The sequence below is a fragment of the Carassius carassius genome, chromosome 13 (assembly GCF_963082965.1).
Source record: "Carassius carassius chromosome 13, fCarCar2.1, whole genome shotgun sequence".
Lineage (NCBI taxonomy): Eukaryota > Metazoa > Chordata > Actinopteri > Cypriniformes > Cyprinidae > Carassius > Carassius carassius.
Genome location: NC_081767.1, coordinates 33,351,093 through 33,364,303, shown reverse-complemented (window position 1 = coordinate 33,364,303; position 13,211 = coordinate 33,351,093). Strand labels below are relative to the sequence as shown.

The window sequence follows — 13,211 nt, the reverse complement described above, 5'->3', positions numbered from 1 at the left end:
AAATGAGTTTGCTTAAACCAAGAAAAAATATCTCTCAGTAAGGAATGAAAATTACTTTTCTGTTTGAATTAAGGTAGTTTACACATGGCATATTGACATATTTGTCCTTGTTTTAACCATAAACTACAGTCTTCTAATCTTCCTTCATTTTGCATATCAAGTAAATGTTTCTTGATTTAAAAATCTTTCGATATTTGCTCTGGAAAACAAAACAGAAAAATAGATAAAGAACATTCCTTTTTGCAGTGTGATCAGACGATACAGTAAAAATGATTTCCATATTCCAGTAAATGTGAGCAGAGCAAATCAAGCATTCATCTATTTTTCTTTTCTTTTCTTTTCTTTTTTTTTGTAAAATAAATGAAAAGTAAAAAAAAAATGTCAAACTTTGAAGCATTGCTAATACAAGATATTTACAATTACTGAAGATACCTATTTATTTGTACTTCTTAAAAAAAGTCTAAAAGTCAAAATTTACCTTTATACGACTGCAATCAGATTTTGATTGCAAAAATGCATGCATTTAATGAAGGCATCCGTGCATGTATTTCTGTGCAGCGGCGCCGTCTCTCGTGGAGTGGCCTGAAAGCGTGACCCGACCGAGGGCCGGTACCGCCCGCTTCACATGTGTGGCCGAGGGATTTCCGACCCCTCACATCACATGGCTGAAGAACGGTGAACCCGTTCACTCGAACGGACGCATCAAGATGTATAACAGGTACTGGCATGTGATAGACTTCGAGAATGTGCATGGCCTGAACCAATAAATGTGTCTCTTGGAAGTCTTTTTTTTAGCTGCATCCGCTTTAATTGTTTAATGCACCTCAGATTCACAACCATCTTAATGTAAAGTTGTGCACTTTCTGACAGACATGCTGCTGCAAAGGTAGAGCCGATTGCATTTGTTTCTGTGTATATTTTAAGCACTACCTGATGTCTGACGTTGATGTCGCTCGGGGCTCGTCTGCTGGAAACTCTGTCCTGCTGAAATATTCATCAGCTGGTTTCTTATGTGGAACAAGAGAGGGTTAATTATTCAGTGCTCTGCTAATGGTGTTTCAGCTGATTTTCTCTTTGATTTTCCTGTAATTTGTCTTCCTCTCTGGGTTTGTCATGGGATCCTGAAAGCAAAAGGAGGGGGAGTGATTTAGTGCTATTGACATGCTCGTTTCCACCTCAACATACACATGTTAAACACGCTTGTTAAATATACAGTATGTATCTAGGTTTACGTTCAGTTCTTGCATCTATAAATATCTATGTTACAAAACTTATTTTTTATGTTATATTTAAATAATAGAATATATTATATGTGACCCTGGAGCACAAAACCAGGCTTAAGTCGCTGGGGTATATTTGTAGCAATAGCCAAAAAATCATTAGGATAATAATTAAAGATCATGTTCCATGAAGATATTTAGTAAATGTTCTACTGTAAATATATCTAAACTAAATTTTCGATTATTAATATGCATTGCTAAGAAATCATTTGGGCAGTTTTAAATGCGATTTTCTCAGTATTTAGATTTTTTTGCACCCTCAGATTCCAGATTTTCAAATGGTTGTATCTCAGCCAAATATTGTCCTCCTAACAAACCATACATCAATGGAAAGATGATTTATTCTGCTTTCAGATGATGCATAAATCTCAATTTCAGAAAATTGACACTTAAGACTGGTTTTGTGGTCCGGGGTCACATATTAAATAAAGAGAATCAATCACATTTTCTCCTAAATTCTCATTAATGTAATGCATCCTGATGTTTTAGTTTTTAAGTAGTTCGTCTTATTGTTCATGGTGAGTCTCATTCTCTGTCATGTGATATGTCTTTTTTTCTTACTTTAGAGTTTAAGATCCAGTATTAACAGGTTTTGTGAGATTGCCAGTATATCAATGACTTGAGTTTTTTTCATCATGAAAAACATTGTTTGTTTTCACAGTAAACTGGTGATTAACCAGATTATTCCTGAAGATGATGGCATATACCAGTGCCAGGCGGAGAACGAGCAGGGTTCAGTTCTGGCCATGGCTCGTCTGATCGTAGTAATGTCAGACAGCCGGCCGAGCGCTCCCAGAAATGTCCATGCGGAGACCGTGTCCAGCTCAGCCATCTTACTGGCCTGGGAGAGACCCATGTACAACTCAGACAAAGTCATTGCCTACTCTGTGCACTACATGAAGGCAGAAGGTGAGTGTATCACATGTAAACGGAGAAATGTGGAGTGGACACTGGTGAAAATGCACCCAAAAATGAAAATGTGCTGAAAATGAGCTCACTCTCAGGCCATCCGAGATGTAGGTGAGTTTGTTTCTTCATCAGATTTGGAGAAATGTAGCATTGCGTCAGTGTCTCATCAATGGATGCTCTGCAGTGAATGGGTGCCGTCGGAATGAGAGTCCAAACAGCTGATAAAAACATCACAATAATCCACATCACTCCAGTCCATCAGTTAACATCTGGAGAAGACAAAAGATGAAACCAATTTAACTTCAAACTGTTGCTTCCAGCTAATATATGAGTCTGTAATCCATAAAACCAGTAAAAAAAAACATTGTGTCTGTATCAGGAGAGAAATCTGCACAGATCAAGCTCCGTTTACAGGGCAAAACAGTCAAGAACAAACATTTTGATGTGAGAAGACAAGAGGAGATGGACTTTTCACTGGAGCAAATGTTGTTATGGGTCGTAAACTTATATTTTAACCAGATGCAAAATTTTTAAGTTAAAAACTTGTTTCTTACAAACATGCTCCTCCAGAAGCTAACTGATGGACTGGAGGGGTGTGGATTACGGTGATGTTTTTATCAGCTGTTTAGACTCTCATTCTGACGGCACCCATTCACTGCAGAGCAAGTGATGCGATGCTACATTTCTCTAAATCTGATGAAAAAACAAACTCATCTGCATCTTGGATGGCCTGAAGGAGAGTAAATCTTAAGCAAATTTTCATTCTTGCCAGACTTTTCCTTTCTAGACAAAAAAGCCAAGGATCATTGGTTTATTTCAACAAATTGCTCGCAATTTTGATATTCTTTTAGCTTTTGATAAAGACGTCCGAATAAAACACCTGCCTGCTTGCTAGAAGATAAGCAGGTGAAAACAATGACAAGTATGAAATCTTTATTAGGGATTTTGCCTGTTGCACTTGGACTTCCAGAATTCCAGGTCATTTAATGGGAGAAGAATAGCTGTAGAGAAATAATACACACTGCATCTGCTCTGGAGGGCAAAAAGCATAGGAAGTGTTTGAAAGGGGTGCTAATTATCCCGAGTGTTGGAGTGTCTGAATTTAACACTGAAGAGGCTTTGGGGAGTTTGTCCCTGTGCGTCAGAGTCAAAGTCTTCAGCGTGGCCATTCAGAGCCGGAACAAGGCCTTTTCTGTTGACTGTGGAGTATCTTGTTTATTGGGTCAGATATTCAGTTGGGGACTCAATACTGTATAGTGTTTCTTTTATTTGAGCGTCATAATGTGGGCTAATTAAAGTGTTTTCAGGTGCATTGGACTTGTGGGAAAACCAGCAGGTGGAATTTGCCTTTAGTTGCATTGATAAAGCAGTCAGCCGTGTTGATTGAGTTGACATGTTTCTTTTTATACTGGAACTGCTTTTTGAATTGCCACACATACAGTACTAGTAGACTTCATGTTTTTCGATTTATGAAGGATAAGGAGCATGCATTTGGTACAATAGAACTTTCCTCTGGACTGTAAAAATTAAAACAAAGTTTATAGGAATGTTTTCCAAGAAAGTCTTTTAACATCAGAATTCATGTTTAATTCAATGTGTTAACTGCCATACCTTTATAATTACATGTGAAATTTACTAGGAATTTATGCATGAAAATGGTTTCAAAGTAAATTCTATACCATTTTTTTTTTCATTTTAGGGAATTTAGTTTCTGTGTGTTATTTGATTGATTTTTGTAAATTATACATTCGTGCATTAGGCTGATGCTTTTATTCAAAGCGACTTACATTGCAATCAAAGAATGCATTTTATCAGTTCATACTTTCCCTAGGAATTAAAGCAATGAACTTGGCATTGCAAAGTGTAGCAGTGTAGCTGAATGTCATGCTTTCCAAAGATTGTAAAACAAGTTAATGAAATGGAAGTTGCTGCCAACTTTACTACCGACTTTTGATTTCATGAGGATTTTAAGGCTTGTCGTGTCCCAACAGGTCTAAATAACGAAGAGTACCAGATTGTTATCGGTAACGATACCACACGCTACATCATTGATGAGCTAGAGGCTGGACGGAACTACACTTTCTACATCGTAGCGTACATGCCCATGGGTGCCAGCCGCATGTCTGACCATGTCATACAGCGGACACTCGAGGACGGTGAGTAGAGGATGAGGATCTGATGTCCAATCGTTGTTGTGTTCTATTAAAGGAATAGTTCACCCAAAAATGTAAATTAAATAGTCTCTTCATCTGAACAGATTTTTTGAAATGTAGCATTGCATTACTTGCTCACCAGTGGATCCTCTGCAGTGAATGGGTGCCGTCAGAATGAGAGTCCAAGCAGCTGATAAAAACATCACAATAATCCACAAGTAATCCACACCAGTCCATCAGTTAAAATCTGGAGAAGAGAAAAGCTCTGTGTTTGGACAAGACAAATACATCAAGAAGTTTTGAACTTAAATCTTGCTTTTTTCTCTTCTATCCATAATAACACTTCCTCCAGTGAAAAAGTGATCTCACCTGAATCATGAGAGAAATATGTACACATCAGATCAAGCACCATTTAATAGACAAAAGAGTTCTAAACAAATAAGTTTTGATGTTAGAGGATAACAGTGGATGGACTTTTTCACTGGAGGAAGCGTTATTTTAAACTATGGACTCTTGCCGGAAACCACAGTTTAAAGTTAAAAACATCCTATTGGTTTCTTACAAACACGCAGCTTTTCTCTTCTCGAGACATTAACTGATGGACTGTGGATTACTTGTGGATTATTGTGATGTTTTATCAGCTGTTTGGACTCTCATTCTGACGGCACCCATTCACTCCATTTTATTTATGATCAAGCTGAGTGAGATTCATTATCTGCCTTTAAAAAAAAGATGCAACTTTATATCGTTGTATGGATTATATAATTTTATTTTCCCCTGAGATCCACTCATAATGCTAGTCAAGGTATCTTACACCAAAACAATTGCTTATATCAAGACCAAATTTTTTACTTTTACATGTTAATGAGGTCTGTTATGACTGATTTGTTGGTTTACTGCTGGGTCTGTGATATTCATAAGTGATTCATATAAATGAATTAAATATTATTTCTGGTCTCTCTGTCCCTCTGACTCAGTCCCCTTGCGTGCTCCTGAGTTGAGCCTCACTAGCCGCAGTCCGTCTGATATCCATGTGTCGTGGCAGCCTCTGTCTCATAAGATGAGCCGTGGTCGTGTGTCTGGGTACCGCCTCTCGTACAGGACCAGCACAGACGGGGCAGTGACACAGCTGGAGCTCTCAGGACACAAAACCCATCACCTCCTGGAGGGTCTTCAGCCCGACACCACTTACCTGCTCCGCATCTCTGCAGCGACCAGCGTGGGATGGGGAGAACCATCGGCCTGGACGTCCCACAGGACACCGAAGGCCTCCAGCACTAAAGGTGGAACATCTATCTATCTATCTATCTATCTATCTATCTATCTATCTATCTATCTATCTATCTATCTATCTATCTATCTATCTATCTATCTATCTATCTATCTAATCCAAGTTGGTGTTGATTATTTGGACAGTTTAGATGTGAATCTTCTGATGTCTGTATGTAAGTGCAAAACTATAAAACCTGCAACTAGACATGTGCCGGTAATGCGATATATCACGGTAATTAATATGCACGATATTGTTATCGTGGGTACTTCTAAATACCATGAATAATTATATATTACAAATTATTCATAATTTGGAATGCATTTTAAGAATAGTATTCCCATCATCTGGTCAAAATGCACAGCACAGCTGTATGCTGCCAAGAGTAGCACATGGAGGAACACGTGAGAGAAGCGCTGAATGAAAGCACATTCACTCTCTGACAGCAGATGGCGCTAAACTGCAGAAAAAAACAGCCTTTACTCTGGAAACCCTGTAAATTAAGCAGCTGAGCTACTTTCTAAAACATATTTAAATAGCCATTCAAATTTGTCGATTTTCAATGGTGTTCATCACAGCCAAATACTAAAATATTTAGACTTACAGTAATAGGCTATTTATTTTCAAACTTTTTTTTTTTTAATCTGGACTACAACATGCCCTATAGTTTTGATTCTTTCTTGTTAATTCACACTTTACATTAGGGCTTCATTAGTTAACATTAGTTAATTCATTAGTTAACATAAACTGCCAATGAAAAATTCTTCTGAACATTTATTATTTATAGGTATTCCAATATTTAAGAACACGTTGTTAAAATCAAAAGTTGCAACAGTTATTTAATAAGCTAACATGAACTAAGACTTGTATTTTTTTTTTAAACAAAGATTAATAACTTCTGTAGCAAATGTAGCTATTGCTCATTGTGAGTGTTAATGGTTAACTAATGAGGTCTTATTGTAAAGTGATACCTATTGGCCTTTGTAGTTCTTTTGCACTTTAATCTGTGTAAAACTTTTAACTTTATATATTTTTCTGTATTGCTTTATTGTATTTAAATGTTCAATTATTTTTGTTATAAAAAGGTTATTTAACCTGTTATACTGTATTATGACCCCTTTTTGAAACTAAATTTCAATACGGTGATTATACCATGATACTGAGCAATTAATCGCAACAGGAAAAATTTGATACCGGCATATCCCTAGCTGCAACACATGCTTTGAAAAGAACCTTTCTCTTTGCCTTGGGCTGATAATCTTGTTAAGGCATTGCATTCGTTCCTGCATGACTTTTGACCCTTCCTCTCGTCCACATTGGAAAGCTTTTAGTCATGGGTCATAAAGCGAGAGCCGCAGGTCTCTACAGATCTCCCAGTCCAACCGTAAGCCTCTGCTCACATATGAAACTCTGTCACCTGTGATCTACTGGAACACACTCTGTTAAATTACTACGGTTAAATCTAATGTCTTCAAAGATACACTGGAACCACAGGAAACTCTGTGGGAGTGTGTTTAATTAAACTGGGATTGATTTAACCCCGGCGGTGTTCCTGTGAGGTCCCGTCTCGTCTGGACTCGAGAGATTCATAGCAGCAGTTGTGGCCGATAAATCTTGAAGATTTGTTCTTTGGTGGGGTCTGCGCTTTGAAATGTTTAATGTTTGTTCTTCCTCTCAGGTCTGTTTAACCGTGAAGTCTAAGCTTACCACATTTTGTAGTCTTAGAGGAGACATGCATCCTCTTAACATAACTTTAATTTCCATGCACAAGAAGTTTAAAGATTGTCTGTGTATTTTCTCCCATAGTGCCCCTGGCACCAGAGCTGCAGCTGGAGTCTCTGAACTGCACGACTGTGGTGTTGCGTTGGCATCTCCCAGCGGGCAGCAGCGCTGGACTGCAGGGCTTCAAACTTTCCTACTACGAAGAGAGCGAACAAGAAGGAACGCTGACCCAGATTCCCCCTCACCACCGCCAGCACACCATTGGAGGCCTGGGTGAGTGCTAGTGATTTCAGGACACCCAATGAAATCCAGCAGCTGTGTGCAAATCCGCCTAAATGGGGAATCTTGTTTGTTGTAGTGGAAGTTTGGGCAGCTGATTGGTTAGAGCGGGATGTTAGCTTGTTTAAACACTAAACATGCCACTTTCAGTCCAGCATTCAACACTGAATGGAGCAGTTATGAACAATTATGATCTGTTCAGAACTGGGGGAAAAAATCTGTTTCTTCATTTGAACTGAATTTGAATTGAGGACATGGTATTGCAATTAAAATTAGAATATCGGAAAGTAAAATAAAAATTAAGTGAAATTCGAAGAAATTTTAATTCAAGTTTGTGTGAAAGATTTGAATTTTTTTTTAAGTAACTAGATGGATGGATGGATTGATGGATAGATTTTGCACGACCCTGACATCTTGAGATCAGTTTAACTATTTGTACTTTTGATAAGATTCATGCTGAAAAACAGCAAGATGTGATGCCGTACACTCAAAGACTCTTCTGTTTTCATGTTGATTATTGATTGTTTCTTTTCTATTTATTTCTGTTCTGTGCTTGATCCAGACTCCCTAAATGAACAGGCCAGTAGTTCGCCAAGAACAAAAGCACTGAAGTGTTTTTCAGATATGGAGATTTGTGGCTGTCTTCCCTTAACTCCCAGTGACCCTCCCCCCTCTGACCTCTGACCCCTCCAGCCCGGGGCCTAAGTGCTGGTCAGTGCTGATCTTCCCATGAGCTTCTGGAGGAAGCCGTTGCACATTTGTGGTGTGCTCGCCCCCTCTCGTGCCCCGAAAGGTCACTCTCTTTCAGGCCTGTAGTTCAGTGGTGGTCATGAATGCTGTCCCACAATGCTTTGCTTGACCAGTGGCCATCTGTGGCCGTAGAGAGGTCAGCCAGCTGATATTCAAATCAGACAGAACTGGACACAATATTTGCATACGCATTATATTAAATTACTAATTGGAATTGGATTGAATGTAGATGGCCAAAGATCTCAATTGCTTCATCTAGACAGCTCTGAGGTTAAACGGAGAGCAAATAAAGACTTTCAGAAAACCTCCAGTAATCTCACACGTGTTATAAAAAAACGTGTTTTTTTGACCAAAAAAAAAATCTAATTTAAGTCTAATTTTGGTTTATATATCTGTCAATGGGATGAGAAAAATAATCTTGTTTTACCTTTGAATTAAGTTTATTTTTTGACCCCACTGAAAGTTTTTTTTTCTTCTTTTTTTAAGCATAATTGTTTTTTTTTTATTTTTTCTGAAAACAAGTATCTTATGTAATTTTGACTCTAAGGTAAACGTCTTGATTTAAGAAGGATTAGATATTTGTATTGGAAACAAGACAAAAATACTGAGAACTAAAAATAACTTTTATGTGTAGTTGAACGATTGAAATATTATAGAGATCTCTATCGAATTATCCTCGCTATGATGCAATATTCATTGCCAAATAGACTTTGTAAGTACACAATTGTGAACTCGTTTGTTGTTGGGTTTTTTTTACAAAAAGAAATGTTAACAAATTAGCAGTTCCTGTGGATGTAGCTTTTAAGCTTAAATTCAACCTTCATGCTGTATTCAGAGAGATGTGAAGGAGCTGAACTCTATTCATTAGAGTTGTGGACACCTCTCAGAGTTTACAGTCTATCAGTCCAGGGGAGGTGAAGAGAGGAGCAGAGAGCATTGGGAGAGAAAGCATTGGGAGGTTTATGGTGTGTTTTATGTCTGTAGGGGGACAGAATGTGGGACGAGCTTCACTTCAAAGATCCTCATACAAAGCTCTAACACCCCCCACCAAACACACACACACACACACACACACACACACAGTCTCACAACTGATGATGACCATTTCAAGCGAGTAAACCTGTAAACTTTCACATGATTCATGATGCAAGCTTCACATTTCTTCTTTTAAACGCTCAGGAACCCTGACCCCATAGACTTCCATTGTAAAACTGAGAAAACTAAATTGTGATAACATCATGTTACAGATGCTGTCCCCATTTGCCAGAAATGATAAAAATACATACTTCTACATATTTACATATTTTTGTACATATTTTTAATAGTGAGATCATTATAGTGAGGTAAGATATCTTGCATATTTCTAAGCTTTTGCTGTTGTTTTTTTTTGGGGGGGGGGGGGGGGGGGGGGGGGCTATTATGACCCCTTTTGCCAGAAATGATACAAATTTGGTTTATTACTGTAGATAATCCATAATATATATATATATATATATATATATATATATATATATATATATATATATATATATATATATATATATATATATATATATATATATATATATATATATATATATAATTATTATTATTTTTTATTTATCAAGGTAGGATACAAATATTTAAGCTTAGCTTTGCCAGAAACTGTAAAAATATAGTTTTTTGTAGATAATGTAGATATATTGTACATGATGATATTTGTCTATATGATTTCTTCATTTTTTTTTTTTAACTCTGAAGACACTCAGAAACAATCCTGATAGACTTCAGAACTAAATCAAAAAGAAAACTTATTGTAGTCAGGTAATTATTTTGTACGTTCTGTCCTGCATGTGCGCTGCTTACTGACCCTCTTGACAGGATTCGACTTGCCCAGATTCCATGTCAAGAGGTCAGAGGTCAGACGTCCCACTCTCTCAGTGTGTGGTTAATATCTCCAGGCTATTGTTCCGTAGGGCTGCTGTTGTCCAGGGAGGATTTGGGGTTCTGGGTTTGAGGTGTTTGTCTCGAGTACGTGCTCTTTTGCATTGGTTGTGTACTGAACCGAATGTCAGAGACTTACAGTAACAGGCATCATTTTGATGCCTCCTGGTTTCAGACAGACTTCTGAGGCACAATAACAACACATGTAAAGAGATCGGATGAATTCGGCTCTAAAGATTTACCATGCATTTAAGATGGAAGATTATCATGCACATATTTAATCACTGAAGTGCTTATTTCTTAGCAGAATTGGAACAAAAAAATAGAAAATTTATTTTAAAATTAAACATTTGTTTCAGCACATTTTGCCTGCTTTAGTTTGACTTTGTTTTTGTTTTTTTTTGTTTTTTTACAATAGTTGGATAGACAGATTGTTTTTGGACTCATGCACGTCTTACTATCCATGCTATTTAAAGTGTGTTTTGTGTGTTGTTTCCAGTCCAGATATTTTCTTTATCTCTCTCTGAATGTTGATGGCCTGGAGAAAGAGGCCTGTCTTGTGTGCCTGACCTCTGACTCCAGATTCCTGAGGAGTTTTATCTGTGTGTGAACTTTGACCCCTGACCAGGTCAAAGCCCTGAGCCTCTTAGAGATGTGGATCTCAATGCCACACACGCCTAACCGAACCGTCCAATCAGGACAGGACTACTGGGTTTGGCCCCGCCCACTCAACTATAGATCCAGATCTCAGTGCCAGTGATGTCATCTGTGTGCATTGATCAGTCTGACTGACTGACAGTCTGACTATTCTCTAATGCTTCATCTTTCTGAGATCCACATCTTGGCCTTTAACCCTCAGTCTGATCAGAGTTTATCAATGCTTTTATTGTAACAGTAATTGGAGCATTTGACTATATTTTTTAGTTTACTATGCATTTAGATTTCATGAACTCATATTAACTCATGGCAATGTTGTTCTTGATAAATAAAGCTGAAATATAAATATTAGATGAAAAACTTAAGCTTAAAAAACTCAAATTAAAATTTCTGAGCATTTAAAAAATACTAAAATAAAAACTAAAACTGAAGTAAAATATTGTATTTGTATGTGTATTGTGTGTGCGTGTGTGTGTGTGTGTGTGTGTATATATATATATATATATATATATACATGAAGACAAAAATACATATCAAAACTGCCTAAAATAAAAGACTTAGGTGAGGGTTATTATATTAAAGTAAAACTAAAAACAGAAGAAAAAAAACTTTAATTAAAAAATTATTATATTATAATTTCACATTTTTGTTTCAACTTAAAATACTAATATATCTCAAACTAAATTAACCAAAACTAATACATAAACATTAATAAAATTATACACACTTTAAAAAAGTAATAAAAGCCATTACAAAACACAATAAAATGACTAAAACTTAAATTAAAGTGAAAACTGACATCAAAATTACATCTAATTCAAAATATTAACAAAAACTGTGATAGTATTTCAATTCATTAAAAATAATACCGACTTATTGAACATTTGTACTTTTGAACAAATGTACTCCTATATATAGTATATTACTGTAAATGTAGTTCCCTTTCATAGGTCACTTCGATGCTGCGGTGACGTCACCGTATGGGAACACCCCTCGGTGTGACGAATGTCTGAAGCCCTATACCATCCCGCCAATCCTATTGGCCAAATAGCGATTGGCACCGCCCCACGCATGCGTACGCATCGTATACCTGGGTGCTGTGCGCTATTTCACTCAGATTTAATTTCCTTCAGGAAAGCGAATCATCTGTGCCCTAGGAATCATCTCGCGTTCTCAGAGGTTTTCTCCGAGCAGTGTTAACTCCTCTTCACGGACGCAATGAATTTTTGGAAGTGTAAGGAACTGTGTACCAGGTTCATCACGAAGGGAGACTCTCATGAAAGGTGCGTAGTTTGCTTGGGCTTACATCACGCACAGGCATCGCTTAGTGGCCTTTCTTCTTGCCCCCATTGTGATGGCCTGCGGCTTAGAGTACTGCACTCGAGGGTAGAAGTATTTTCTAAGGTCACCCACGCGTCTAACCCCCACCGTGTCACTTCTGCGGCTGCCGAGGCACCGCACGAGGCAATGGCTTGGGGAGACATGTGCGACATAGATTATGGGGTCAGCGCTGCGCTGGAGTTTTCTCCACGTCGCTCGCTCTCCCCTACCCTAGTGCAGGAAGCGAGCTTTGTCGAACCAGTCGTTTTCTCTAATGAGGATTTACAGCCCACAGCCCATATGATGCTAACTCCTTCGGTTGTGGACGATATGACGACAACATTTTTTCCACCACGGCCTCAGGGTCTGAGGACTTCGCGGCTGACGCTAGCCCCTCTCCCTCCTAGTGGACAGGAGAAGCGTGTTTCCCCCTCCTACAGCGAGCTGTTGGACGTGGTTTCTCGCGCGGTGGGTAAACTGGGACTGGATTGGGAAGTTGAGAAGGCCGAGGCCCAACCTTCATCTAAGCTGGACGACCGTTTTCTAACTAGTCTTACACCTGCGCAGCCCCAAAGCCTTTTTTCCCGGACCTCCACCAGGAGGTTTCGAGGTCCTGGAAACAGCCGTACTCGGCGCGCATTACTAATGTTGCGGCTGCGGATTTCGCCACCATTTCTGACATGGCGAACCATGGCTATGCAGCGATGCCTCCGGTGGAAGAGACTCCCGCCGAACATCTCGCGTCTAATTCGGCCACAACATGGAAGTCTCGCCCCCTTCAACCTTCTAAGGCGTGTCGAGTCACGTCCAGCCTCGTCGGGAAATCCTACATGGCCGCAGGCCAGGCGGCCGCATTGCTCCAGTCTATGGCGGTCCTTAAGGCCTACCAAGCGGAGCTCTTAAAGGAACTCGACGAAGGGGAGGGTATCACACCCGAGGCTGTGAAAG

General features: G+C 38.6%; 1 protein-coding gene across 1 annotated transcript in view; it reads left to right on the top strand.

Annotated features, from left to right (window-relative positions):
* LOC132156392 (protogenin A) overlaps positions 1–13,211 on the top strand; it is a 39,255-nt gene that overhangs the window by 14,499 nt on the left and 11,545 nt on the right. Inside the window, exons 6-10 of the mRNA XM_059565386.1 lie at positions 559–718; positions 1,942–2,189; positions 4,181–4,345; positions 5,320–5,625; positions 7,419–7,607. Coding sequence (XP_059421369.1) covers positions 559–718; positions 1,942–2,189; positions 4,181–4,345; positions 5,320–5,625; positions 7,419–7,607 — 1,068 coding nt within the window. The remainder of the gene's footprint in view (positions 1–558; positions 719–1,941; positions 2,190–4,180; positions 4,346–5,319; positions 5,626–7,418; positions 7,608–13,211) is intronic.